The sequence below is a fragment of the Oryzias latipes genome, chromosome 1 (genome assembly GCF_053564925.1).
Source record: "Oryzias latipes strain Hd-rR chromosome 1, Olatipes_Hd-rR_3.1".
Classification (NCBI taxonomy): Eukaryota; Metazoa; Chordata; class Actinopteri; order Beloniformes; family Adrianichthyidae; genus Oryzias; species Oryzias latipes.
This window is the reverse complement of record NC_136237.1, coordinates 3,993,684-4,019,058: the sequence shown is the minus strand read 5'-3', so window position 1 is coordinate 4,019,058 and position 25,375 is coordinate 3,993,684. Positions and strand designations below refer to the sequence as shown.

Here is a 25,375-nt window from a genome sequence, read left to right as displayed (position 1 = left end):
TGAATATGAACCAACACATGCAGTAATTATTGAACTTTAGAGGATTTTTTTTGTCTCTTCTGTCTTCTAGCTAAAGATGTAAGGGGGGCAAAAAATCATATTAGAATTAAAGCAAAATCCTTTTGCAATTTTTGAGACTTATTTTTACCAAACAAACAAACAAACACTCAATTACTAGTTTGTTTGGCATTGAATAAGAACATGCAGCTTTTATTTCCAATACGGGGGTAGAATGGATGAAAAACAAACTACAGTTAGGCTCCACCGTTGGCTCACATACCTTCATAATCCCACAGTCCCGGGAACGCCTGACTGGGGGGTCCAGCAGGAGCCGCAGGATCATTGAAGAACGGACCATACACATACATCTTCAACCCCCCCAGCCCAGGGGAAAAGACCACCCTGATGGGGTCGTGGTCCACGGGGTTGCTGTCCCAGGTGTGCTTGATGGAGAACTCCATCTGTGGCAAAGATCTGCGAAGAGAGAGAGGTCAGAGGTCAGACAGTGGGTTGTGAGGACACACAGCGCCACACACTTACAGAGATTCACAGCAAAGTAAAAGGTGAAGCAGCATTAAAAACCCAAGTCCACGACTCAACGCCATGGTGTCAAAGCCTGTTTCCACACAACGCCGCTGCTGGAACCTTTAAGCTTTTCGTTATCTACTTCCATCAGAGCTTTGTCAATCAGTAACATATTTCCTCATAAATGTAGAAGTCCATCTACTAAATAAGGCTAATATGGAGGTAGAGCTTCCAACATAACTACACAGCAAACATGGTCAATTTAGAATTACTAACAAAATATGCTAAAATATTAATGTTGTTTAGTGGTTTAACAACAATAAAAACAACTGGATTTCAAGTAGTGTACTTAAAAAAACGTTCTACAAATTAGAGATAACACTGACTTCACTTCGTGCATTGTGGACTGCTTCCTGTCTTTGACCGGAACTACAGGGCTTTGCTGATGTCCAGACGGACGTATTTTAGCGGTGCACACGGCTGTCGCCATTGGCTGTTGTTTGCTTCAAAACAAGCGGCGGAAAAGCCGATCAAAGTAAGACAAGTCAACTTTGTTCTTTCATTTTTATTTAACAGTTATGTCACTTGTTTTGTGCCCCATGTGTGGTGAAGTTACTCTGCGGTATTTGGGTATTTTTGTGGATCGGAACGACAGCTTTGTTGCTAGCTAAGCGGTTACCGATCTGTCTCTGACTGTTGCAAATGCTGACGTTACTTAGAGCAACCAGTATATGTCCTCTGCTGGGTGTTTCGAGGGTTTGTAATGCAGTCGGTTGGTTAATTTGTGCCTGACTTTGTTTACAAACGGTGTCTGTCTCTTCTTGAAGCCATCATCATTCTACAGAAACTGCTGTGATTTAGATCAGCATGATGGAGGCAGAACTTGACTACCTGCGCGATCAAGGTAAGGAAAAACTGTTTACAATACACTCCTTCATATTTGCTTTAGTTTGGATTTTTATATCTATCACTATTTCACTGGGAAATGGTCTTTTTCAGAAGTTAAATTACGTGGTAATATCGTCTGCAGATGATGGAGCATTAATGATGTGTTTTACTTCCAGTGCGCAGGTTAAATCTCTCTCTCCGCCAGTATCAGGATGGACTCCATCCTCCGTCTACATCATCTCAGGTAAAACATATTTAAATCCCACACCCATCATCTTTGCATATTTTTTCAAAGTTTTCCCAGCGGTCTTTTAATTATGAAGCCTGTGTCGTTTTCTAGGACATAGTTTCTGCAGAGCGGCAGTGGTTCAATAGGTATTCGCTTCTGAGTTGTGGGTTGGACTGTCTGGTTTCTCTTTATTTTATTTATTTTCCACTGGTGTTTGTCTTTGTGTATTTTATTGCATTTGTTTTTGTTTATATGTACAGCACCTTGAGCTGTCTTCTCGTCATGAAAGATGCTATATAATTAAATATTAATTTGAATTTGAATTTGTTGGAGCAGAGCAAGCCTGCCCCTACTTCCCGTCATCCCTCTGTTTACTCTCTCTCCAGCTAGCTTACAGCCCGTCACAACCCCAACCTAGCATTAGCGGTGCTACAAAAAAATGGCGAGCAACATCGTGGCTATCCAGGCGTACAGTTCTGTTACAGATTCCAGCTGGAATGAAGAAGACAAAGATGTTCACGGATCTATTTGTCTGCAAGCGGATGCATCAAAATGGGGCGGAGCAGGGAGCCTGTGGCTCCGCCCAGCGCATTTTCTACTCCACAAAAAAGCTCTTTTTTTCAAACGGCATTTTTCTTTCGTCTCCTGATTCGCAGTGAAATGAAATTTTCAAGCTTCATTTTTTTATTCTTAAAAAAAAATGCAAATTTGTCTTAGTAGTACAATTCTTTGTACTACAAGTACTGAAAGCTAAAAATATAGGTTTGTCTAGCTTTATCTGACACTCTATAAATAATACAATGTTTTGATGCAACAAGGCCAAATAATCGGTTTCCTTAAGGGAGGAAAAAATGCAGAACTTCTGCTACAATAGGCTTCTGAGTGAGCGCTATTGTTCAGTTTCTGTTTAGCACCTTTAAGATGACCTGATTTCCTCATAAAGGTCATTCACTTTTGATCATTTGAGCAGAGTTAAATGATTCCACAAAGGTTTATTTGGGCTTCATGTCATCACAGCGACTGGAGTTATTATTCATTCTAAAGAACACGAACAAAACCAAGTGGATTGAAGGAACAAAGACTTATCTGTGACGATGGGCAGCTATGGTGGCTTAGGAATAATTCAATAGGAGCTGGAAATGTCACTTTGAATGTAGAGAGAGGAAAATGGTTGATAAAGGAGAAGAAATTACAGAGGAACATGCTGAGATATTTGTTCCAATGTTTCTTAGCATCATTACAGAAGCAAACATGTAGTTAGAAAATGGCAGAAATGCTCCATGATCCTCTGACTTATCGTCGTGTATTTTGTTTTGTAGACTGAGGATTTGGGAGTATTAGAGTATTGATGAACCTTATCTATGTTGTCGCGTTTCTCACGTCATACAGGTTGAAGAGGCTTGGCGGGCCGAGAGTTCTGCACCTTGGCTCACAGACAGAAGGTCTGTTAAATCATTTTCATTTTATTGATTTATTTTTTCTTGAAAAAGACCGAAACATTTCCGGTGTGCAGATATGTGTAAAATGCTTCCTCCAAGGTGGAAATAAAGCCGAACATTTCTCTGGTTTGCAGTCTGATGGCTCCTCTCATAGCAGAGTACGATCGACACATTGCTGACATGACTGAGCGGCTACGGAAAAACCAGGTTCCAAAGCTTCTGGACAAACTCGACTGCAGAGAAAAGAGCCTGAAGTAACTTCTGGTCTGGTTTAACAGGAGCAGATGACGAACCTCAAAGTGCAGCTGGAGCGGGTGGTGAAGGAAAACGAAAGGTAAACGAGTTCCACAAATCTGTAGAAAGATGCAGGATTTTTACCAACCACAGGCTTTTATGCGTGGAAGAAATCATTTTGGGAGGGTTATTGGTGATGTCACCTCAGGAAGAAGGTTCCAGGTCCAAATCCCAACTGGCTCTGGAGGTTAAAGTGGTTCAAATTGCTGAGTCATGGTTACAAAGACTGCTTACAAACAGAGTTTCTTTTACCTAACACCAAAGAAAACTCTGAATATAAAATGATGTGGTAAAAGGAATCCTATGTGACGAATATACAGAAGACATTTTTTATAAAGTGTTTGAAGAAACTCTGCATTTAACCCTGACATCAGGAAAAACGTCACAAACTGAGAGTTTTATACCTCATTAAGGTATTCACTCTTCACTACAATCACCTTCGGATCTGTTTAAAAGTGTTCCCAGTGCTCTTGTAATTATGATCAGGCCATTTTTGGGCCAAAACCCAAAAGCCTGTGTCGTTTTTTTTAGGACCTATTTTCTTTATTTTTTTATTTAGCCAAGGCAGGGGCCCATTGAAATGTGAAACTTCTTTTTCAAGGGAGCCCTGGACAAGAATGTTAAACAGTTAGAACAAAGTTACAATGCTGATTAAATTGCATATAAATGAATAAGGTAAAACATGTACGATTGAAAGATGTTTAGTTTCTTAAATATTTGCTTAAGTTGTGGACTGTTGGTGCAGAGACCCACCCCCCTTCCCTTCATCCATAATTATCTGTTTACGCTCTCTCCTGCTAGCTTACAGCCCCTCACAACCCAACCTGACACTAGTGGTGATACTATCCAGTGTAGGGCTGCACGGTATGAGGAAACTCGCAATATGCAATATTAATGATCCATATTGCGATGACGATATAACTTGGGATACATGAACCAATAGCAAAACAACCAAAAACAAAATTTCCATTTCACTGCAACAGTTTAATTTAAATAACACTCCAAATGACCCTCGTTTACATAGGAGGTGAACATCTAACATAAAAGGGCTCCATCCTGATTGGTTAACAACGTGAAGGCGTCCATCTGATTGGTCAAATGCTTAAAAGGATTTATTTGATTTGTTAAATACTTCAAGCTGCCATAAGATTGTTTTGGCACATTTAACCATTTATTGCAATATGCGTATTGCGCAGCTTGATATTGCAATAATGATTTCGTTTGCAAATTAATGGACGGACCTAATCCAGCTGTACAGTTTAAATCAGGATTCCAGCTCAGACGAGGAAAACAGGCGTTCATGGAGCTATTTGTCTGCGCCAGAATGGAGCGGAGCGTATTGTTTACATCACAAATTTCAAACAGACCTCTTCTGATTAAAACATTTGAATAAGGAAAACCCTCAGAAATGCATCTTTAAGTTTAATTTTCTTTTTATATGTCCTCCATCAGAAAAAGGCTGTATTTTCATTGCAGTGGGTCTTTAACCATCAAACCTATGAGTTTCAGTCTCCTCTCACGCCAAAGCCTGCAGAAGCCGCCAGAAGTTTCTGTTTATGATGTTTAGGGATTTTCTTTCTGAATCATGGATTCATGTCTATTTCTGTCTTTATCTGATGAGCTTCGCGTTTTTAAGGGATCACCGTTGCAGAGGGTTTGTCTCATTTCATTGTTTGTAGTTCTCCCCTTTTCTCAGCTCCTTTAAAACCTCCAACAGTTACCACTGATGAGGTGATTGAATTTAGTCAAATACTGCTTCGGTTTAAGTTTAAGCTTAGTTATGTACCACGGTCCACGACATCCAAGCTTGATTTCCCCGCTTTGAAAGTGCAGCCCAACGCGCGTCTGCGTTTGGACACGGTGAGCTGCAGCACCTCCTGGGCTCTTCTTGATGGGGGGGGGGGGGGGGGGCAACTATATATATAAAGTGGATGATGGCTTTTTGACTAATTTAAGACAAGTGTGCAACAGAAAAGTCAGAAAAATTCTAAAGTTTCAAAGATATCCTTTCAAAACAAAATCTGCTGCTGACACCTCCCATCTCCACCAGGTTGCATGCAGAGCTCAAAGAGTGCGTTGAGAAGCAGCTCCATTCTTTGCCTGTGGCTTCAGGGACGAGCGGCGGCACAATGGAGGAGGACGCCATCATCAGGAACCTCCAAGAGCAGCTGGAGCTGTCCGAGCAGGTCTGGGCATCTGCAACTCCCACCGGGGAACAATGCAACCCTCAGGGAGGCTTTGGGTTTTCCGGCTCAGCATCTTCAGCAGCTCCATGTCCACTGGCCCAGAGGCTGATGGGAATTTATGAACAGATCTCCAAATGAAATCAACAGAAAATTCAATAAATGAAAAAAGGCGCTTCTATAAATGTCGGAACCCCCCCAAAAATACAATAAAGACCTAAAGGATGGCAAAAACCAAAGCTGCTAAACCAGAGAAGAAGAAAAGGCAGTTTTTGTAGTTTTTTTTTTAGGGTTTTTGGCTTATTAATCCCTTTTGAGAGCCAAAACAAAACCTGACTCTCAACACAATCTGTTCAAAGCACGAAGATCAAAAATGAGTAAGACAACAGCCGATGTCCAAAGAAAAGCTCCCAAAGGCCTTCTGGCAGTCTGGAGGACTGTTGAAAAAGAATAACCAGGAAGGGGCTCTGTGAGGAAAAAAAACTCTGTGCTGGCCCAGAGACGGCAGTTTTCCTCTGCCTCAGCTCTCAGTCTGAGCCGAGTAACAAGGTCACAGCTGTTCTGCTTGCTGTGCAAATGTGCACAGATTCCGTGTGAGGCTGGAGCGCCACGCGGGGATTCCACCGCGCATGGCGCCATGGCTGCAGGGATAGATTACACTCTGCTTTATTGAATCTGATATCGGCGTTGCTGTCATATGCGTTGCTGTGGGCCAGATGAGCGATGGGAACCGGTGGGTGTGAGCGGAGATTGGAAGAAAAGCAGCAAGTGTCTCTCAGTCTTACAGATTAGTTGTTCAGCTGAAATGTTTCATCTCCATCGTGATATTTGATTTCTCTTTTAAACTGGTTGGAAATCTGAGCTACGCTTTTGATAATTTCTACAATTATCATCAATAAAGACAAAAACAAGCTGAAACTATTAGGAGGAAGATGCAGCTCTCTGTCAAACATGAAACGGAAATTTGTCCAACGCTTTTCGAGATCACGGTGCAGTTGCATGCTGGGAGCTGTCCCTGCGCCTGGATGCTGGATTAGAAAATGGGATTTTGATCTGTCCGTTGAAGAACACACAGTAAATGACTGTGCTTTCTGCTTTCAGGAGAACCTTTAGCAGATGTATTGTGTGCACACAGCAGGACACGGGGGTTCAGTAAATGGACTGACTGTAGGCGGTCTCTGTTTGAGTCCAGGAGCGGATAAAGGCCATGGAGCTCTGGCAGACAGCCGATCAGGAGCTGGACCGCCTGCAGCGGATCCACCAGCAGACCGTCTCCGACCACGAAGGCCAGGATGCTGAGAGGCGGCAGCTGAAGGTTCAGCAACCTGCACACATGTTTCCCACAGTAGGGCTGAGTTCAGAAAACCAATCAGTCTGACTACAACCAGCTTTTATTAGAACTTCTTTTTTGGTTTAGTTGATATCACTACTGTGAACACTTTGGTGTTTTGTACTGAAGGGGATCTTTTTTAATGCTCATTTATTTTGTTTGACATCATATTTTAAATTAAATGTTGAAATTTTCCAAATGAAATAGAATAAATTCAGGATTTTATCAGTGATTCCCAGCCCTAATCCCACTTTGAGCCGACATATTCCTTGGATCAAGATCAGTGTTGCCAGATAGAGTCCAGATTTTCTGGACCAAAAGTTCTTTAAAAACTGCTAGAAATGAGGTTAACCAGTTATATGGATTTTTTTTCTCTGAATTTCCTCGCTCTGATAGTGCAGCCCAACACAGTCTGCGTTTGGACACGGTGAGCTTCAGCGCCTCCTGGACTCTTCTTGATGGGGGGGGCAACTATATATATAAAGGGGATGATGGATGTTGATAGGATGGACAGTGGAGATAAATATCAGACCAAACGAGATAAAAGCAATAAGCAGTAATTATCCATGTATTACTTATTAATTCCTGTTTGGATTGAAAGTCAGATTTTTAGACATCTTTTACTGAGAATACAGCCACCATCCTTGCAGTCCCAGAAAACCATTAAATAATGGATAATAATTCAACTTAATAGCAGCCACTGGAGATCAAGCGTGAGATCATGAGGCCACTATTGCCTCAAACATCAAGACCAAAAAGGAAAAAAGGCATAAATAATCAATACTAGGGGTTCTGGTAACTTATTATCATGAACAAAGGTGGAAATTGTTCTTGTGTTATTACTTTTTGTGATTTTTATGAAGTAATCTTTACGCCACCACATTGCAAACAAAACTTTCTAAGTAGCAAATGAAAATATGACATTTTTTCTTTCAAAAAAAATATTTATGCGCTTGCAGCATAAATGTTTTGACATCTTATCTCGCTTTTTCTCTAACTTTTTAATTTTGCGTCCATGAGTTTGAGATTGGCGTGACAGACGTGCCATCAAACAGCTGCTGATTGGTCTGGATTCTAACGTCTCACATTTATGGTGCTTGGAGGCAGACACAGACTTTGGACTTTGTTCAGGGTTTTGTATTTATGGATGTTAGTGTAGCAACCAGCATGTTTTAAAAGGTCAGCAGCAGAAAAAAACGTCTGAGCTCTAAGTGCGTCCAGCCGGAAGTACATTATATTACAACTAAGATTTGCATCTGAACTATAGTTTTGTCACGAATCAAATTTAAAAATAGAGGTCTTCCACTGTTCCTGTTGGCGCCATTTCTTAATGGAGGACATTGGCATCTGAAAACTCTGTGCTGTCATCTTAAAGCCTCCTCCTGCTTCATGAGCATCAGCTATTTTCAGTTTCAGTGTTTTAGACATTTGCTAAGCGGAATCCAAGATGCTGATTGTTGGGGCTAAGGTCAGATGACTCGGATTGTTTTAAAGCTTCAGTATTGAAATCCCCGGATTTGGAGCAATGGTTGTGAACGAGCCACGACACTGTCGGGTCGCAGTTTTTCCAAAAGGGGACGGTATTTCAATTACGAATCAAAAACCACCAAACTGTTCCCAAACCCGCTAAATTTTTTTATGTCCACCTGTCCACATCAGTTTTGTCCACATATTCAGAATCTAAACCACCCAATCTGGCAACACTGATCTGGACCGGACTCTTCCACCACTAGGTGGAGCCACATTCTGCAGTGAGGTTAATTACAGTTAATCTGTCTCAGTCAATACTCCCTATAAGCAGGAGGTAATTACCAGCACTTAAACACTTTTGAATGCCCCATTTTTTTCTCTGCCTTCACAGGATCAGCTTGTTCAGTTCCAGCAGCACTCTTACAAATTCCAAGTGGCCAATCAGAAGCTGGAATCAGTAAGTAGAGTTTAATTAAAAGCGTGTTAGATTACTGCCTTCCAATTAGCCACGGGATCGAAACGCTGTGCACTTTCCGAAATGAACCCTCCTCTAATAATTAGTCTCGTTACTAAGTGAATTGGTTTCTAAATCCCTCAGACCAGAACTGTCCTCCTGCAGAAATGGTCTGTCAGCTTCATCTGTAATCCTCAAAGTATTTTTTCCTCTTTTTTTCAGTGCGCAACCCTTTCTGTCACCTGCTGTCTTTGATCGCCCCAAATCGGGATCCGTTTAGCAAAACCAGACTTGGCCCTCTACATACATCTGCTGCTAACTTGGGTCGGATTACAGCATGTGGGCAGATAGTATAGTGATGTTATATCCCTCTAATGCATTTTTAATGACTGGATAAGCCTGGGGCTTCCCCTAACTGGCTGTTCATTCAAACTGTCTTATTGGACGGTGAGACGGGCTGACTGACAGCAGCTTCTGTGGCTCTCCTCTGGAGGAACATTGAAAGTTTTCAGAGACTTTTCAGGGGGAAAATTGATTTTGACAGGAACGGGGGCGGAGTGTTTGACATTATGCAACACAAATGGAAGTCGTGTCTCTCTTGCCACACGCAGACGAGCCAGCAGCTCCTGAAGACGGTGGCGGAGCAAAGCTCGGAAATGGAGGAGCTCCACAGTCAGCTCAGGTAACTGAGATCAGGGCGGCGGGAGGCGGTCTCGCTTCAGAGTTGATGCATAGCAATAGGGCCGCTCCGTGACGCTCTCTCTGCTTCACCAGACACTTTTTCAGCTGAAGATGCATCAAAAGCATTTGTCTCACAGATTTATGGCACATGGAAGAAGAAATGCTGAACTTAGCTCAATGTCTTTTTAAGATTCATTTGCCTTTACACTTTCTGTGAACTGAATTTCACTACTTTGAATGCTTTCAGCTTCCTTTGTTCATACTAATGTTTGTTAAACTATGGAGCCTATGTAACCTCTGCTTTCCAAGTAAGACCGCTCAGTCATGTCCAGTTTGGAGAGTCGACAGCAGATCGGTGTTGTTTACATGAAAATGTCTGTCTTTAGCCGTGTCCCCTTACTTTTGGAAGCAAACTTTCTCCTTTTGATGTCATTGTGTAAACCAACATTAACATACAATGTGAAAAAAAACAAGTAAAACACGGATTTGTTCTCTGCTTTCATGAAATGGATGTACGTAGTTGCCCACAAGCGGAAGTAGCTTAGTTGTGTTAGTTTTAACCAGAAATTCATCACAGCTGGAGACCATTGGATTGGTTTTGATTTAAAATGGTTTATTTCAAGCAATCAAAGCAAGAATAATGCACAAAACAAGTTCCACATTCATATGTAGACGAATCAAACTTAGGATGATAAGACATCAAATCAAAGATTGCTTGGAAGGGAGTGGAAGGAAGCGAACTTATATAATCCAAACCCTGTTTAATGAAGTGAAAACTGGGACGCATGTAGCAAAAAACTGTTTTGATAGAAGGAAAGATGAGATGGAATTGACTTCTAAGATCTAACTTGTCTTCTAAGTTAAAGTCCTTTAAAGTCCACAAAATCCTTGGTGCCTCCCTTTTAGCTAAATACAAACACACACAATGATCTCAAATCAAAAACAAATGTCTGTTTTTGACCGTTTCAGTCACTATTAGCAGTTTCCGTCCATGTCTTTAGTCCCAAGGGTTAGTGGGTTCAGTGAGGTCCTGCTTTTTGCATTGATTTCTGTAGATCCATTGTTGCTCTTCCACATGTTTCCGTAAACATGTGCAGACTGAGAGTGACACGTGTCGTCCTGGAGCTCTCACTGTGAGACATATTTTCAGAACTGAAGGTGGGCTCAAAAATAAAACTGCAAAGGATCCACTTCTTCTTGACTTGGATGCTGCCAAAGTAAAAGATGCATTTATTGGTGAGATCTTTCTCCTGCGTTTGACTGATCTACTGGAAAAGCTGTGAGCTGCAGTCACAAACGCAGCCAGAAACCATTGGAGGTCTGCTGTCTGTCCCTCAGAAGGAATGAGTCACGTTTTTCTGGTCTACCCTTACATCTTCAGAGAGTTCAGACCCAACAGGTTGGTCTATGGGACCCTGGGCACGTGTCCTCTCCTAAATGCCGCGATGTTCTGTCGACAGGACTCCATGTTGCAGCATGTGTTTTTTCTGTGTTGGCCAAAAGGATGCATCGCACCACTGTTCAGGTCTCTGCTCCAACTTCCTGCTGTGTCAGATGAAGACACTCGCCCACAGAGTGATCATGACCTCAGCAGCACCGTCAAGCAGTGGGGCAAAAAAGGCTGTAGTCAGCCACCAATTTCTCAAGTTGTCCCACTTAAATAGATGAGAGAGGCCTGTCATTTTCATAATAGGTAAACCTCAACTATGATAGACAAAATAGAAATAAAGAAATCCAGAAAAACACATTGCCATGGTCTGGGTAAATTCTCGGTTCTGATTGGCTGCTGGGGGTGCATTAAAAAGTGAAATGCCACAGTGATAACCGCACGCCTTAAAAAGAAGTTCCGGTCACTTAGCCACTTATGGGGCGACGGTGGCTCGGGTGGTTGAGCGGGTCGTCCAATGACCGAAGGGTTGGCGGTTCGATCCCCGCTCCCACCAGCCAAAATGTCGTTGTGTCCTTTGGCAAGATATTTCACCCTCCTTGCCTCCAGTGTGGCTCCACTGGTGTGTGAATGTGCATGAATGGTCCCGGTGATGGTCAGAGGGGCCGTAGGCGCGAAATGGCAGCCACGCCTCTGTCAGTCTGCCCCAGGGCAGCTGTGGCTACAACCATAGCTTACCATCACCAAGTATGAATGAGGAGTGAATGAATAATGGACACAATGTAAGCGCTTTGAGTGTCATGAAAAGCGCAGATATATCCAATCCATTATTATTATTATTAGCTTAAATGTTGTGTATCACTGCGCCGGCTTCTTTAAAACAAACTTTCGCTTCATCGTCTGGACAAAAACGAGCAGTAAGAGGTGAACTTTGTCTCTGAACTGAGGGTTTATCGTGACCATCAGCATAGATATATCGCTTTCCTTCGCCGCTGCTGTCGAGGATTAAGGGGCGGTAACGAGACAACGTGCCCGACCACGCAATAAATAGTCAGCTTTTTGTGAAAAAAGTGTTGCAAACCAAAAAAATGACTAGAATAAAGGAGTAAAAACTGGTTGAATATTTATTTGTGACCATGGTATAAGCGGGTTAGTGGCCTTAAAAGTGTGCATTATCAGAAACTTAAATCATTTCTGATAATGCACACTTCGTCGGTCTTTAATCCTTACATATACCCTTTGTTGGCAATGACAGCAGTCAAACATTTTCTGTAATTCTTCACACGGTTTTCACAAACTAATGTCCAGTCATCTGGTCTACAGGAAAGCTGGTTTAAATGTTAACGGTTGGCGCAGATGTCCTGCAGACAGCAGTGGTGATCCTGTGGTCGTGCCTAAACTTTAACCCCCTTTTCCCCGCCATAGACGAGCTAAAGCAGAACTGAGGACGGCCACAGCCAAAGTGGAGGAGATGACCAAACTGCTGCAGAATCTGCAGGAACAAATTCAGAGACGGGTAAGTGATTGAAAAAGAATCTGTTTAAGAACAGATGAGAAACGGATCATGTATTGACTTTTACTGGGTTTTCTGCAAGAGACGGACGATCATTAAAACGTCTAATTGGTTTTGCACAGAAAAAGGCAGGAAGTTGTGTCAAAAAGGGTTGCATTTCATTCTTAGTAAGATTCAAATGTTTTTCTGATGATTGAGGACATATATTAAGAAATCTAGGTGCAGTATTGCATTTCTGAGTATTTATCCAAATCGTTGTGAAGCAGGAGCAGTAAAAAAAATGTAATTTGAGTTTCCTTGTGACATAGAAAATATGCAGCGTGGACCTCAAGCTCCCAGCTTCGCTCCGTTCTGACCGTCCACATGCAGACCAATAGATCCATGACCGTCTCTGTTTTCCTCGTCTGAGCTGGAATCTGTAACTAAACTGGACGGCTGGATAGCTCTGATATTGATCACCATGTTTGTTCTGAATGTAATGTTCGGTGTGGGGGGCTGTAAGCTAGCAGGAGAGCGTGTAAACAGAGAGCTCTCTGCAATCGAGAGGGGAACGGGGGGGGGGATGTGCCCTGATAATGGCCCCGCCCACAACTCAGAGATGAATTTCTGAGGAGCTCTTGCTGCTCTGCAGAGACTATGTCCTAGAAAACGACACCGTTTTTGAATTTTGTCTAAAAACTGCATCATCGTGATTAAAAGGCCACTTTGAAAATAGATCACAAGATGATTAAAGTGGGACTTTAAGCAAGCTGATGAATGCCTTTTATTTACCTTTCAGAACTCCACTTAACAATAGGAGAAGAATACAGAATTATAATATATAAACATGCAGTTCAATTATCCAGATCTATAAATTAGTGTAAATCTGTAAAAACTGTGTGCAGCACTATTGTTTTCAGCTGCTCAGTGCAAATTTAAATGATTAGATTTGCTGGTGGAGGAGAAAAACGTATTACATTTGAACAAACTAACATACAAAGACCTGAAAAAAAGCAGAGTTTGAGTCTATTTATTGAACTAATGTTAAAAAAAAAAGCTTTGCATTAAAAAGATTTTTAAATCCTTAGGATTTTGTTCCCACAAGTCATTGTAGGCTCTGTCAAAAGGATTCCTGCAGTTGTCCAACATGCATTCTGCATCCACCCCCGCAGGAGGAAGAGCTGTTAGAGGCACAGGGCCGTGAGAGCGCGGCCGACAGACGACTCCAGCAGCTTCAGGGAACCTTGAGTCAACTAGAAACCAGGTGAGAACATTACCCTCTGTTGTGAAACAGCAGCATGACCAGTTTGGACGACCGCCATGCAAAGATTTCCTTAGACTAAATAAAAATCTGTTCAGATGAGCAGACGTGGATGAAAGCGAGGTGGTCTGGGCACATTTTAGCCGGCACAGGAACTTTTAAGTGGTGTGAAGCAGGAAACCGTTTTCTATTTATCAAAACCTCACTGCTGTTCTTGGAGAAACTCGTGGAGTTCTTTGCTTGTTTCAGAGTGGAAAGGCCGAGCTATAGTGCTTTGATTTCCACTTCTCCTCCCCATTTACAGGCTAACGGCTGCCTCCCAGGAGGCCGAGGCGGTTCACAGAGAGCAAGCTGTGTGGGAGAAGAAGGTGGGGGAACTCCAGGCCCGCTGCACCACGTTAGAGGAGGAGAAACACCAAGCTCTGTCCAAAGTCCGAGAGAACATTCAGCTGGCTGAGGAGGCCACGCTGCACAAGGACCAGGTTGACCATCTGTAGCGGCTTTTAGAAGTGGGCAGGGCTTTTTCCCAGCTTCCCCTCTGAATCGTTGCCGTTTCACCTGACAGGCTCTTCTAAGAGAGAAACAGAAGACTGAGGAGCTGGAGAAGACCAAGGAGGCCTTCAAACTCTTCATCCAGGAGGCTGCTGTCAGAACCAGGAAGGAGGTGAAGATCTGCACCATGCATGTGTGAATATTTCAGGGCATAGCTAAAAAATCTGCTTATGAGCTTAGAAGTAAGTCGGCGCATTCTTTAAAGGCGGCGGATTTAGTCACGGACTGAAATGCCAATGCTGCGTGCTTCCCTTTGAAGACTCCTAAAGATCAAACGATGAAACCACCGACTTTTTTTTCTTTTAATTAGCTTTACATTGAGCTACGGCCTCGTAGGTGACTGAGCCCAATCGTTTTTTCTTTTTCTTCCAAACACATGAATCATGTAGCCCAAAGCAAAGCAGCACACTTTCACCCCGTGCAACCTCAACCAAAGACGTGATGATTAATGCTCGATAAATGAGCCTTCTTCATCAAACTCCTCAACTGCTTAATCCTGTTAATGCAGCGCGGTGTGACTGAGGCGCCGGCTGCCATCTTACCCTCTGACTGCCCTTTACCAAGACGAAGATATTTCAGAGTATGAGCCTTACCTGAGGACGTAGAAACCACTTAGACTTTTAAGCACGAAGGATGGAATTTTAATGGCATGTCCAGCTTTATTCTCTGTTCAGACGCTGTGGGACATTTCCTGTCAAGTCTGCAAACTTTCAGCCATTCACATTAAACAGATCCAAAAAAGGTAAACATTTAGGGAGCAAAATGCAGCCAACACCATGATTGAATTAAAAAATAAAAAATGTCTTTAGACAAAACCATAAACATTTATACCACCTGAAGTTTGTTAAATTCCACAAAAATCGTATGTATTCGTGTTGCATTCATAAGAAATCAGAATGATTGAAGAAGTTCTGATCAGGTGATTACAGGAACCTGCTCTGCTGATGCCCATATAAGGACAGCTGCATGCAAAGAAAGCTGGGTGGTCCCACTCACATGCACCGCGTGTATTTGTGTGTTTCAACATTTTTGTTGCATAAGAACCATTTCCTGAGTGCGTATCAGTCAAACAGAGATGACCTGGAGCAAATATGTCCAAAAATATTAATGACAATAAAAATGGTTTTCACTCAGAATGAGTCCCAAAAATATCTTCACCTCTTTCTCAAAGACCAGCTTTATGAAAAAACAAATAAAGATGATTTTGGTTTTTCTGATTATGTAGAACAGGTTCAAATAATGTGAGCTTAAAATTGCATTTCTGATTATTTCTTTATTAAAGTCATGGTAGACAAAAACATTTTGTATAAAAAAGATTTCATTTGTGACGTGGAAAATAGCTCCCTGCTCCGCTGCTTCTGATGTATCCCCCTGCAGACATAGATCCATGTTTTCCTTGCTCCATTCCTGTGGTCCCGCCCACAACTCGGGTGAATTTCTGATGAGCTCCTGCCGCTCTGCAGAAACTATGCCCTAGAAAACGACAAGGGTTTTTAGATTTTTGCCTGAAAACGGCATAATTATAATTAAAAGACCAACGCTTTGAAAATAGATCAGAAGATGATCAGAGTGGGTTTTTGAAGGAAACTTTTTAAAATCCTTTAGGGTAATAATATACATGTGAGTTTTGTGTCTTTACGAGGTGGAAAATGAACGAAAGCAGTGCAACATCCGGATCCATCGAATGTCGGAGGAGCTGTCCGTCCTGCAGTTGGTAAAAACATCAAATCCTGAATTATTTTGGTGAAGTCTCTTCTCAAATTGTTTGCTCTGCCTGCTGCCAGCGTTTTGACCCCCGTTCCTGTCTGTTTTAACCTGTTTTTTTTTTTTTTTTAGGAGTGTGCAGACAAACAGTCTCAGATTGAGCGGTCCCTGCGTGAGAGAAAGGCCGTGGAGGAGGAGCTGGAACGGGTAAAAGAGAAAACGCTGAAGCCTGCTCCTGGGTTTTCCCAGATTTTGGTGATTCCAGCCGTTTAGCTAAACGTGTTTTTGTTTCAGGTTTATAAGGAGGGTAGGGCAGAGCCTGAGCTCCAGAAGATTGATGCCCTCCATCAGAGGTGTCTAGATGCTGAGAGATTAAAGGACGACGCACTGCTAACTCTCCAAACCACCCAAAAAAAGCTCAAGAAAATGGAAATGGAGTAAGAAATTCCTAGCTCTGCTTTACTTGTGGGCTAACTGGACAGGAAGTCAGATGTTTGCCGTCCTCTGTAGACACAATGAGGAGCTGTCTCGGTGCCAGGAGGAGATGCGGCGGCTGCGGAGCTCGCTGGCTGCAGCCCACAACGACGGCGTGTCAGTCAGCGAAGAGCGACTGCAACTGCAGCACGAGAACCTGCAGCTGCGCAGAGAGATGGAGGAGCTGCGCAAAGCCACCATGCTGGTTCAAAAGAAAGCCAAACAGGAGGTAACGCCTTAGTCAACTGCCCCCTACGGGTGGATACGGGCAAAGAAAGGATCAACCTGTTTGGGGCATACAGGCGGTGCACACAACATTTCACAAATGTAGACGACTCAGTGAGCCCGTAGAGCAAAAATGTTTACGCACAGGTTTTTGCTACAGGCACACAACATGTTAGGGTACCGTAATTGCCAGGCCATAGAGTGCACCTGATTACAAGCCGCACCCACCCAATATAATAAGGACTAACCACTTTTTACATACACAAGCCACACTTGTATACAAGCCGCATGTTGTGGCAATTCAATTCAATTCCTGGCACGTCACTGAGACCACGGTAGTCTCAGAGAGGGAGGAGTTATTAGTAGTTTAGCCTTTTTATTTGAACACGCCCACATCTGTCAAACAGCATGGACCTGACTTCAGCTCACAGCTCCCTCACTTATGGTGTGGAAATTCACACTCAGATTCCCCACTTCCCATGAGTCTTAGGGGTTTAAGGCGGGGCAAACCCCCGGTTCGTCACACTGTGTTGTAGATTGAGGATGTATATGTGCTGAAACCGTGTGCATGTTTAAGAAGAAGCAGTAAGCTGCAGCGTAACGCGAGAGCAGCTTTCCCCTCCTTGGGGCAGTAACACGGCAGCAATGTGGAAATAACAGGGCTGGTTAAAAAAACATAACAGTAAAAGAGAGCAGCAGTGACTTATAAGCGCGCGTGGCACGCGCCTATGCGTGCTCTATGCTGCTCTACGTGCCAGAAGTTTCCTTCCACAACAGTGAAGGAAACTTCTGGCAGGCAGCAGACCGGCTTTTCCAAACCCGTTGGTGATGGTGGATTTTTTCACACTGCTTTTAAAGATTGCTTTTAACTTGAAAGCTACGTCATATTGTATTGGCGGTCACGTGCACGTTGGGTCCAATGGCACCAAAGGATTGTGGGATGCGGCTGAGCATGGGTGTTTCTTTTATTGCACCATGACTGAAGTGTCTAAGAGCTGAAGTGAGCTCCATGCTGTTTGTGTCAAAGCAATCGTGCTTGTTGATGGACATAGAATTATGCAGGCAGTCTCCCCTCTGAGGCTGCCGGAGCGCTCCTGGTGGCGGTTAAATAAAAGCATAAATTAGCCGCATCATTGAATAAGCTGCACGGTTGGAAGTTGGTGACAAATTAAATGGTAAATGGCGTATACTTATATAGCGCTTTCTACCTTCTTACGAAAGCCCAAAGCGCTTTACAGTCACAGTCCCATTCACCCATGCACACACACATTCACACACACTGATGGCGGCTCCGCTGCCGAACACTGGCGCCAACCTCCCACCAGAGGCAAGGTGGGGTTCAGTGTCTTGCCCAAGGACACTTCGACACATGGGCGTGCAAGGCGGGAATTTAACCTGCAATCTTACGATCATGGGTCAACCGCCCTACCGCTGCGCCACGGACGCCCTTATAAGTAGCGGCTTATAGTCCGGAAAATACGGTAGGTAAGGGTGAGACGCGGGCGAGTCGTACGGACTTCTTCTTTTTGATACCCCCTGAATCTTGCAGACTGCACAAGGGGCCCGTTAGTGCTGTTCAAGAGATACGTGCATGCTCGGGGCTTGCAGCTCGACTGTTGAACAGTCAAAGTGCAGTTTGTGTGGACATCAAAATGAAACCAAAACTTTAATGCTATGGCACTTTTACAACTCATGCTACCCAAAGTGCTTCAGTAAAAACATGATCACATTTTTAAAACAAAACGACAAGACATTTAACAAATACTTTGTCCAAAGCCCACACAATGCCAACAACAGGGGGTTGTTGGTGCACACACAACCTAGACACCCACAGCACCCGTACAGGTCGACCGTCACGCGGGCAGATGCGACTAAGGCTTAACTGAAGGGGCTTTCACACGTACGGGACTGAACGGCAGCCACGCTTTTTACTAAACATAACTTGTTTTCCACTTGCATGTGTGCAAAGTCCTGGTAAGAGACGATGCTGAAGTTAGCTTCCTATTCACAGCTTCTAGTTGGCGAGGACACTAAAGGAACGTTCCACTTCCTTTTTCACACTAAGGCCACCTAGGACCGGGTCCTGTTCAAAAACCACACGACCTGGACTGCTCAAACCTGGATATAATTACGATTTAGATAGTAAAGAATACATTAAACAAATTTTCTGATTTGTAACGCCTTTTATCTGATTTGTTCAAATGTTAAATGGTATCCTTTTATCGCATTTTACGCACTGACGCCACCTAAGACCAGGTGGACCAGGTGAAAATAAGCTGGACCTGGACTGCTCAAACCTGGACTCAATTATACATTAGATCAGGGGTCGGCAACCCAAAATGTTGAAAGAGACATATTGGACCAAACAAACAAATATTCCTGGAGCCGCAAAATATTAAAAGCCTTTTACGAATCTTATAGTGAAGGCAACACATGCGATGTGTATCTATATTAGCTATATTAGCCTACTATCAAAATGACTAAGTTGGCTACAAATACATAATGAGCATTCATGATTAAATTTTTATTTATGAACGACGCGTAACGTGACTGCTCTGTTGTACAAGTTTAACTTCATTACAATATGAATGAATTACGTTTCATTGCTTTGATAAAATTAAAGAAATGCAATAAAGAAATCTGATTTTTTTTTTTTATGTCATTTTTATTTTGAGGATTCGAAGGTGCACGACGTGCCCCTTCTCTGGGAACTAAACTGAGTGAAATAAAATGCAGCAGCGTTTAGAAAAATAAAACCGCAGCCTTTTGAAAAGGTAAAGTATATAAAATCAAAAATATACAGTTTAAGTCTGATTTCTGTGGAAATGCCAAGCAAGTCAGTGTAAGGGTAAAACGCAGCAGCATCCTCTTCTCTTATGACATGCAACCACCGCAGCTATCCTCAGACCTGAGCAACAAAACGCAATCATATCCCGAAGTGTCATTCCAAATATGTACTGACAAAAATAAGACATCACTCTATAAAAGCAGCTACTTTGTTACTGAATATGTGCCTATGACAGGATTGTGTTGTTACCCGTGTAACGTGACTTCTGTTTTCGGACATCACTGGTCAGCTTCTCAACATCGGGCATGTAAGATGTAACTTCAATCTTGACGCAGGACTGCAAGCTGTCACCTGTGAGGCGGCTGCGATTATTGTGATTTGATGTAGTTCATGTTTGAAAATATCTGCTCGCACAGGTATGTTGATCCAAAGCTGGATGATACCCCAAATGCGGAGGTCTTCATGTTCCTATAACTGTCAGGAAGAGCATTCCATGTGTCATAGACACGTTTCTCGAGTGTTGGGAGGCTTTCAATTTCGCTCCAGTTGTGGCTTTGGCCAAGCCGGGCGTTTTGGCGAGTGACGACTTCAAGCTCGGCTGTCAGACGTTTGCAAGCAAACATTCAGGCAATCCTTCCGCATTGGCAATGAATGCAAATGATTCTGTCCAGGAAACGTCGAATCCTCTGTTCTCCTCAGTGCATTTTCTTTTTTTGTCCTTGGGATCCATGGTCCACCACACAGCCGCCGTTTCTTTTACATCAGCCACCTTGCCTAGCGTCCCGCTCTGCTGATAGAAACGTGTGTCGCAGGCTGTGACGCAAATCCTCGTTGACAGAAATGTTGACATTTAATATTTATTCTACACGTAGTTACAGCATTGGAACACGTTAAGAATGTTTGTGTCATGTTTGTCCCCCAACAGAAAAACCATATTTAAACAAAAAATATATTTCTCTCCCCCATCTTTTTACATTTTCAAACATTTTTGAAAATGTATCCTCTAGGGCAGCGCTAAAGAGCCACATGCAGTTCTTAACCCCCACATTAGATAGTGAAGAATAACTCGCCAACTGATTTGTGAAACCTTTGTTAAAATGATCCTCTTTCAGATTTTCACAAATCAGATGAAGGTTTAATGTATTTTTTACTAACTAATGCAAAATTTAATCCAGGTCCAGCAGTTTTTCAACAGGACCTTGTCTGAGGAGGACTCATAAAACGTGATAAAATTATCCTATTTCACATTTTAACATATCAGATAAAGGTTTCACACATCAGTAACTGTGTTTAATGTATTCTTTACTATCTAACTCATAATTTAATCCAGGTTTGAGCAGACCAGGTCCAGTGGTTTTTGAACAGGACCTGGTCCTAGGTGGTCTTAGTGTGAAAAATGCAGTAGAATGTTCCTTCAGTGCCCTCGCCAGTCAGAAGCTGTGAATAGGAAGCCAACTTCAGCGTCGGTAAGAGTTGAGCTGCAGTTTACTCCGTGTTCTCATAAATCGTGTGGAAAGAAATGAACCCTTTTTGTGATAAGGTCTGCCAACTATGAAAGTAAATTATTTCTGACTGCAAACTAAAAAGAAAAAAAAGCGTCCCTGACATTCCTTAACTTTTTCATCAAACATGTTTTGGGGTATTTGTTACTGTTTGTCGCCATAGCAACCCACTTCTGGGATACATGAGAGAGCAGCTATTCGGTATTTTCAAAGCAATAACACCCACGAAAAGTTCTGAAATCCCCTAAAGCCGAAAAAGATTGTTTATGTCTGCTAGTTTTTTTTTTTCTTTTTAGTAAAGTTGACTAAAAGTGCAGGGAAAGAGAGCATGAATGGTAACACAGACACACTCCTTACAGTTGTGGCGTGGCTAAGTAGCTGTTCAGTTTGTGTGGTCACACCACCCACTTTACCCCCACAGTGGTTATGTTCATCCCCATCAGAAACCCTGAGCTTTTGCTTCACAGAAAAGTGGAACATTTTGGGTGAAGTGAGGAGGACAGCGGTGTGCTCCTTCCTCCTTCCGCCTGCTCTTATGCTGCAGTCATTCCTACTTTGACATTATAATTCTGCTTTATGACAGGCATGACGACAGCAAATAATAAGGGGCCTCAGCTTTATAAAACACCCCAACACCCAGAGACATTTTGAACTAAAAGGAGCTGCGTTTCCAGAGGAAAATGCAGAGTTGAATGCTATATTGCTGAATGAAAATGAAACTTAAGGTCTAATTATTGGCAATGAATAAAGAAATTAGCTTCTGCACCAAAGATTCCTCATGTAATTCAATGGAGACAAAAATCCTGGAATATCTTGAATACCGTATTTTCCGGACTATAAGTCGCCCTTTTTTTCATAGTTTGTCAAAGGGTGCGACTTATACTCCGCAGCGACTTATATTAGAAATAAATTGAAATAAATACATTGTTCCTGGGTCAATTTGATGTATGAGGTATGTTAAGTGTTAAAAAGCAGAAAGAACTGAACATTTGAATAGTTGAATGGATAAAATAGCTGAAAAAATTAGGAGTTAAGTGCCAAAAATGGCAGAAAATACTGTAATAAAGCAAGAGAAACAGGTAAACAATAGGTTGAAAGCTTTATAGTATTCAACCAATTTAAACCGTAATTGTCGTTGTATAGCCCTCAGGCACTACCTGCCGCTCCCCCCACTGGCTGTCCTTTCTGCCCCTGCCACCCTAAACAGAGCTGCATGTGACAAATTCTTGAAAATACAACACTTCATTGTTTTAAAATGGAGGCTTTTTTCTTGGTCTTATCTCCATAGCAACCATTTTAGTTTTGGATCGCCTGAGGGGGACAAATGGGTTTATGTCATTTTTAGCAGAATCTGCAAAGGAGAATCCTTGGATTTCCTTGGCAACTAAGGTTTTTTGTTTGCCACGCCCACATTACTATTATGTTCATATCATATCGTACTTTTGTTATTTTTGGGACAAAGACGAATGAATTAAATCTTCACTATATTCTGGTAAATTATATTAGAACAAGAGGGAAACGTCACTTTTGGTGCTCGCCACGCTAACATCATTCAAAATCTACTGTTTGTAATTCCTACATTTTTCCCCGAGTAGCTTCCCAATGATGCTCCCGGAGTTGGAAGGTGATAGATTAAAATCAGTAGGAGGAGCTTAAATTTGTAGTTTTTTTTTTTTTTTTTTATTCAAGATGGCAGTCTCCTACTGACTGAGTTCAAAGGTCAACGAAACCTTGGTTGTGGTTATAGACGTAACTTTGTGGAATGTGTGAACAAAAGTCTCCGTTTCACATATTGTGTGAAAATCGCCACATTTCCCACTTTGCCACAACATGGCCACCAAGCTGTAGGTCGTGCAGCCATCCCATAATACTTTGGAAAAGTTTCTGTGAACTTCTGTTAGTCGATTTCAAACTATTTGTGTTTTGAGCTCCATGAGAGATTTTTACCCCTTTCTTCCACTTTATTTTTAATAATTTTGTACTTTAATTTGATTTTATTGTTATTTCTTGCTATCATATTGTTTAGTGATTTTATTTGATTTTAAGTTGAGCACTGCTTTTCACCGGTTATGAGGTGAGTCCAAATTTTTACCGTGGCTGCTCTCTCGTGTTGAAGGTTTGACTCTGTTTATTAAAAAACAGGTCTTTGCAGACCTGTGAAACCGCACACTCAAGCTATTACTAAAGGGAAAGAGTCCATGCAAGAAAGACTTCTTTACTGTGCAACAATGAGTACCACGCTTTTGTGTTTTTCTGTTTGTTCGGTCCGCTTCGGTTGCTTCCCTGCATGGGTTTAGTTGTGCTTTGTGTGGCTTGAACTTCCTCCTCCTCCCCCTCCTTTCCTCCTCCAGGTTTCACAGATGGAGCACGAGTACAGCGTGAAGGAGCAGGGACTGGAGGCGCGAGTGAGGGAGCTGGAGGAAAGCAGCCGGAGCTCCAGCGCCGACCTCACCCGGCTCCTCGCGGCGCAGCAGAAAAGCGCTCAACGGAGGAAGGAAGAGGCCAAGAACCTGGTGCAGGCCTTTGAAGCCAAAATCACAGGCCTCAAGTAAGACTTCAGCCTCTATGCTGACATTTGTGGGACTTTAACCAGCTTTGACCAACAAGGACTCCCATTTTCTAAGCAGGTGAAATCGACGTCATTCGCCTCATATTTGTCCTTGTCATCAGGAGTTAAAGTGAAAAACAAGAAAACTGTATTCCATTTTATAGAATGTCTTCATGTCTTTGCAGGTTTGGTGCTTAAAATAAAGCACTGTTCCATTCAAACAAAAGAAATACTAAAAGATTTTCTGGTAAATATCAAACTAATTTATTGAAAATCTAAATGATTGAAAAAGAATGTAAATTAAAAAAAAACTTGGTAAGATGTCATCGTCAGTAGTTATTTTAATGAAGCCGCAAAAAAAAAAGATCGTATTATTTAAGAGAAACAAACTCTCCATATTACCACGAAAACAACTAAAAGCTAATAAGAAGTCCCAGACCACGCGAAAGTAAGATATAAAAAATAAAAACATAATACATAGATCCTTTAAAATCAAAAACAACAGTAAAGCAGATAGCCATGTCTCTTATGAAGAGACCACTGTTTGAATGGAGTCAAACACTGCAGAGTCTCTGCAGCTCAGAGCAGCTGTGGACATTTTAGCAAAGAAACAAACTATTTTACTCAACACTCATTTTTTTCTCTAAACTAACCCTGTAAAAAGAAAAAAACTCAGAACATTCTTAGGTCCATTTTCTGTGGATGAATCCTATACAAAAAGCATCTCACCTATGTTTGAAACGTGCACCAAAAATGACACATCTGGCCTTCTGAGTAACAACAGCTGAAGCACGAGATATCACAGACGTTTTCTGCTCTCCTCTGCAGAATGGAGCTGAACCGGCAGAAGCAGCGCTCTCGAGAGCTCCAGGCCCAGCTGGAAAGAGACCATGATACAATTATGGAGGTTTGTGTAGCTCGCCTTTTGTAAAACAACACAACCTTTGACTGTGTAAGAGAAACGGGCTGAGTGGTGTACTTCCAGCTCCAATGAGATGAAGTCGATTCAGTCGCCATTTTCCTATGATACGGACGGCGCCATGTTGGAGCCAGACAAGGGTAATATGCAGTGAGTGGTCCAAGTCGGTCTGAGTAGTCGTTTTTATGGCAACCGCTCTCACCAATCAGGAGTGAGCTTGTTGGAAGTCCACACCCCTACCCCATGAAAGCCAGCTTGGGAGAATCGGTCAATTGGAATGTGGAAAATGGGGGCCAGCAGGCTCCGCCTATATTTATTTATTATTAACTTGCACCACAGAAAAAATCCGACAAAAAATGAGGATTAGCAAGAAATATGTTAGAGGTTTCTGATCCAGAACGGTTCTTCTGACCAATAGAACGACGGAGTAACAGCTGTTTATTTCTCTATAGAAGTCTATAGAAGGTTTTGGCTTCTTGGAGCCACTTCCTGTTTGGAACACCAAGGGGGACGGGTCACTCAGTCCAGTTCTCAAATGCTGTCAATAATTACAGCACAGATTTTGACAATATATAGTAGGTAAAATAAAGATTGGGAGATGACAAACGAAACATTGGAGAGCGGTGGTAATGGTAGTTGGATTTGTAATTCAACTAAATGATAAACTTTGGAGCTCAAAACAGGAGGAAGCAATGTTTTCTCCTCACTAACTTGTCTTAGTATGAGAAGCAGCTGGGAGAACATCAGGAGAAAGCCGGCCGTCTCCAGAGAAGACTGACACAGGCTGAACAGAAGGCAGCTTCTGCTGTACAGCAGGTAGGGCCTTGCAGACTTCCATTTCATGTTCAAAAGGTAATTCCATAAATGTTCCACCATTAACCTTTTCAGAGCTTTTTATTTTCAGCTGGGGATATTGACCGCTCAACGCAGGAAGACGGCCAGAATAGAAACAGAAACACTTTGACGACAACACTTTCCTTTGTTGTATTTATAGTTTGCAAAAATAAACTTTGTAATATCAGCACTGTAA

General features: G+C 42.4%; 2 protein-coding genes across 4 annotated transcripts in view; one reads left to right on the top strand and one right to left on the bottom strand.

Annotated features, from left to right (window-relative positions):
• c1h4orf33 (chromosome 1 C4orf33 homolog) overlaps positions 1-1,039 on the bottom strand; it is a 4,382-nt gene extending 3,343 nt beyond the window's left edge. Inside the window, exons 1-2 of one of the 2 annotated variants that reach the window (XM_020706063.3) lie at positions 912-1,039; positions 281-474 (exon numbers count right to left, since the gene is read on the bottom strand). In XM_020706063.3, the coding sequence (XP_020561722.2) occupies positions 281-474; positions 912-1,015 (298 nt within the window). In that variant the 5' untranslated portion in view covers positions 1,016-1,039. Of the gene's footprint in view, positions 1-280; positions 475-540; positions 693-911 lie in introns of those variants that run through there. The other variant, XM_004066282.5, reaches the window with a different exon arrangement.
• On the top strand, positions 950-25,375 carry sclt1 (sodium channel and clathrin linker 1). 2 transcript variants are annotated; one of them, XM_004066286.4, is made up of 22 exons: positions 950-1,060; positions 1,353-1,429; positions 1,590-1,657; positions 3,032-3,084; positions 3,216-3,288; positions 3,360-3,415; positions 5,426-5,561; positions 6,751-6,873; positions 8,750-8,815; positions 9,424-9,494; positions 12,306-12,396; positions 13,545-13,636; positions 13,938-14,115; positions 14,199-14,297; positions 15,828-15,899; positions 16,022-16,096; positions 16,184-16,326; positions 16,400-16,592; positions 23,230-23,426; positions 24,255-24,333; positions 25,066-25,161; positions 25,250-25,375. In XM_004066286.4, exons 2-22 carry the CDS (start codon positions 1,393-1,395, stop codon positions 25,307-25,309), a joined length of 2,058 nt encoding a protein of 685 aa, XP_004066334.1. In that variant the 5' UTR covers positions 950-1,060; positions 1,353-1,392; the 3' UTR covers positions 25,310-25,375. The 2 variants fall into 2 exon arrangements, with proteins under 2 accessions (XP_004066334.1, XP_078805634.1); XM_078949508.1 differs by having other exon boundaries at positions 6,751-6,903.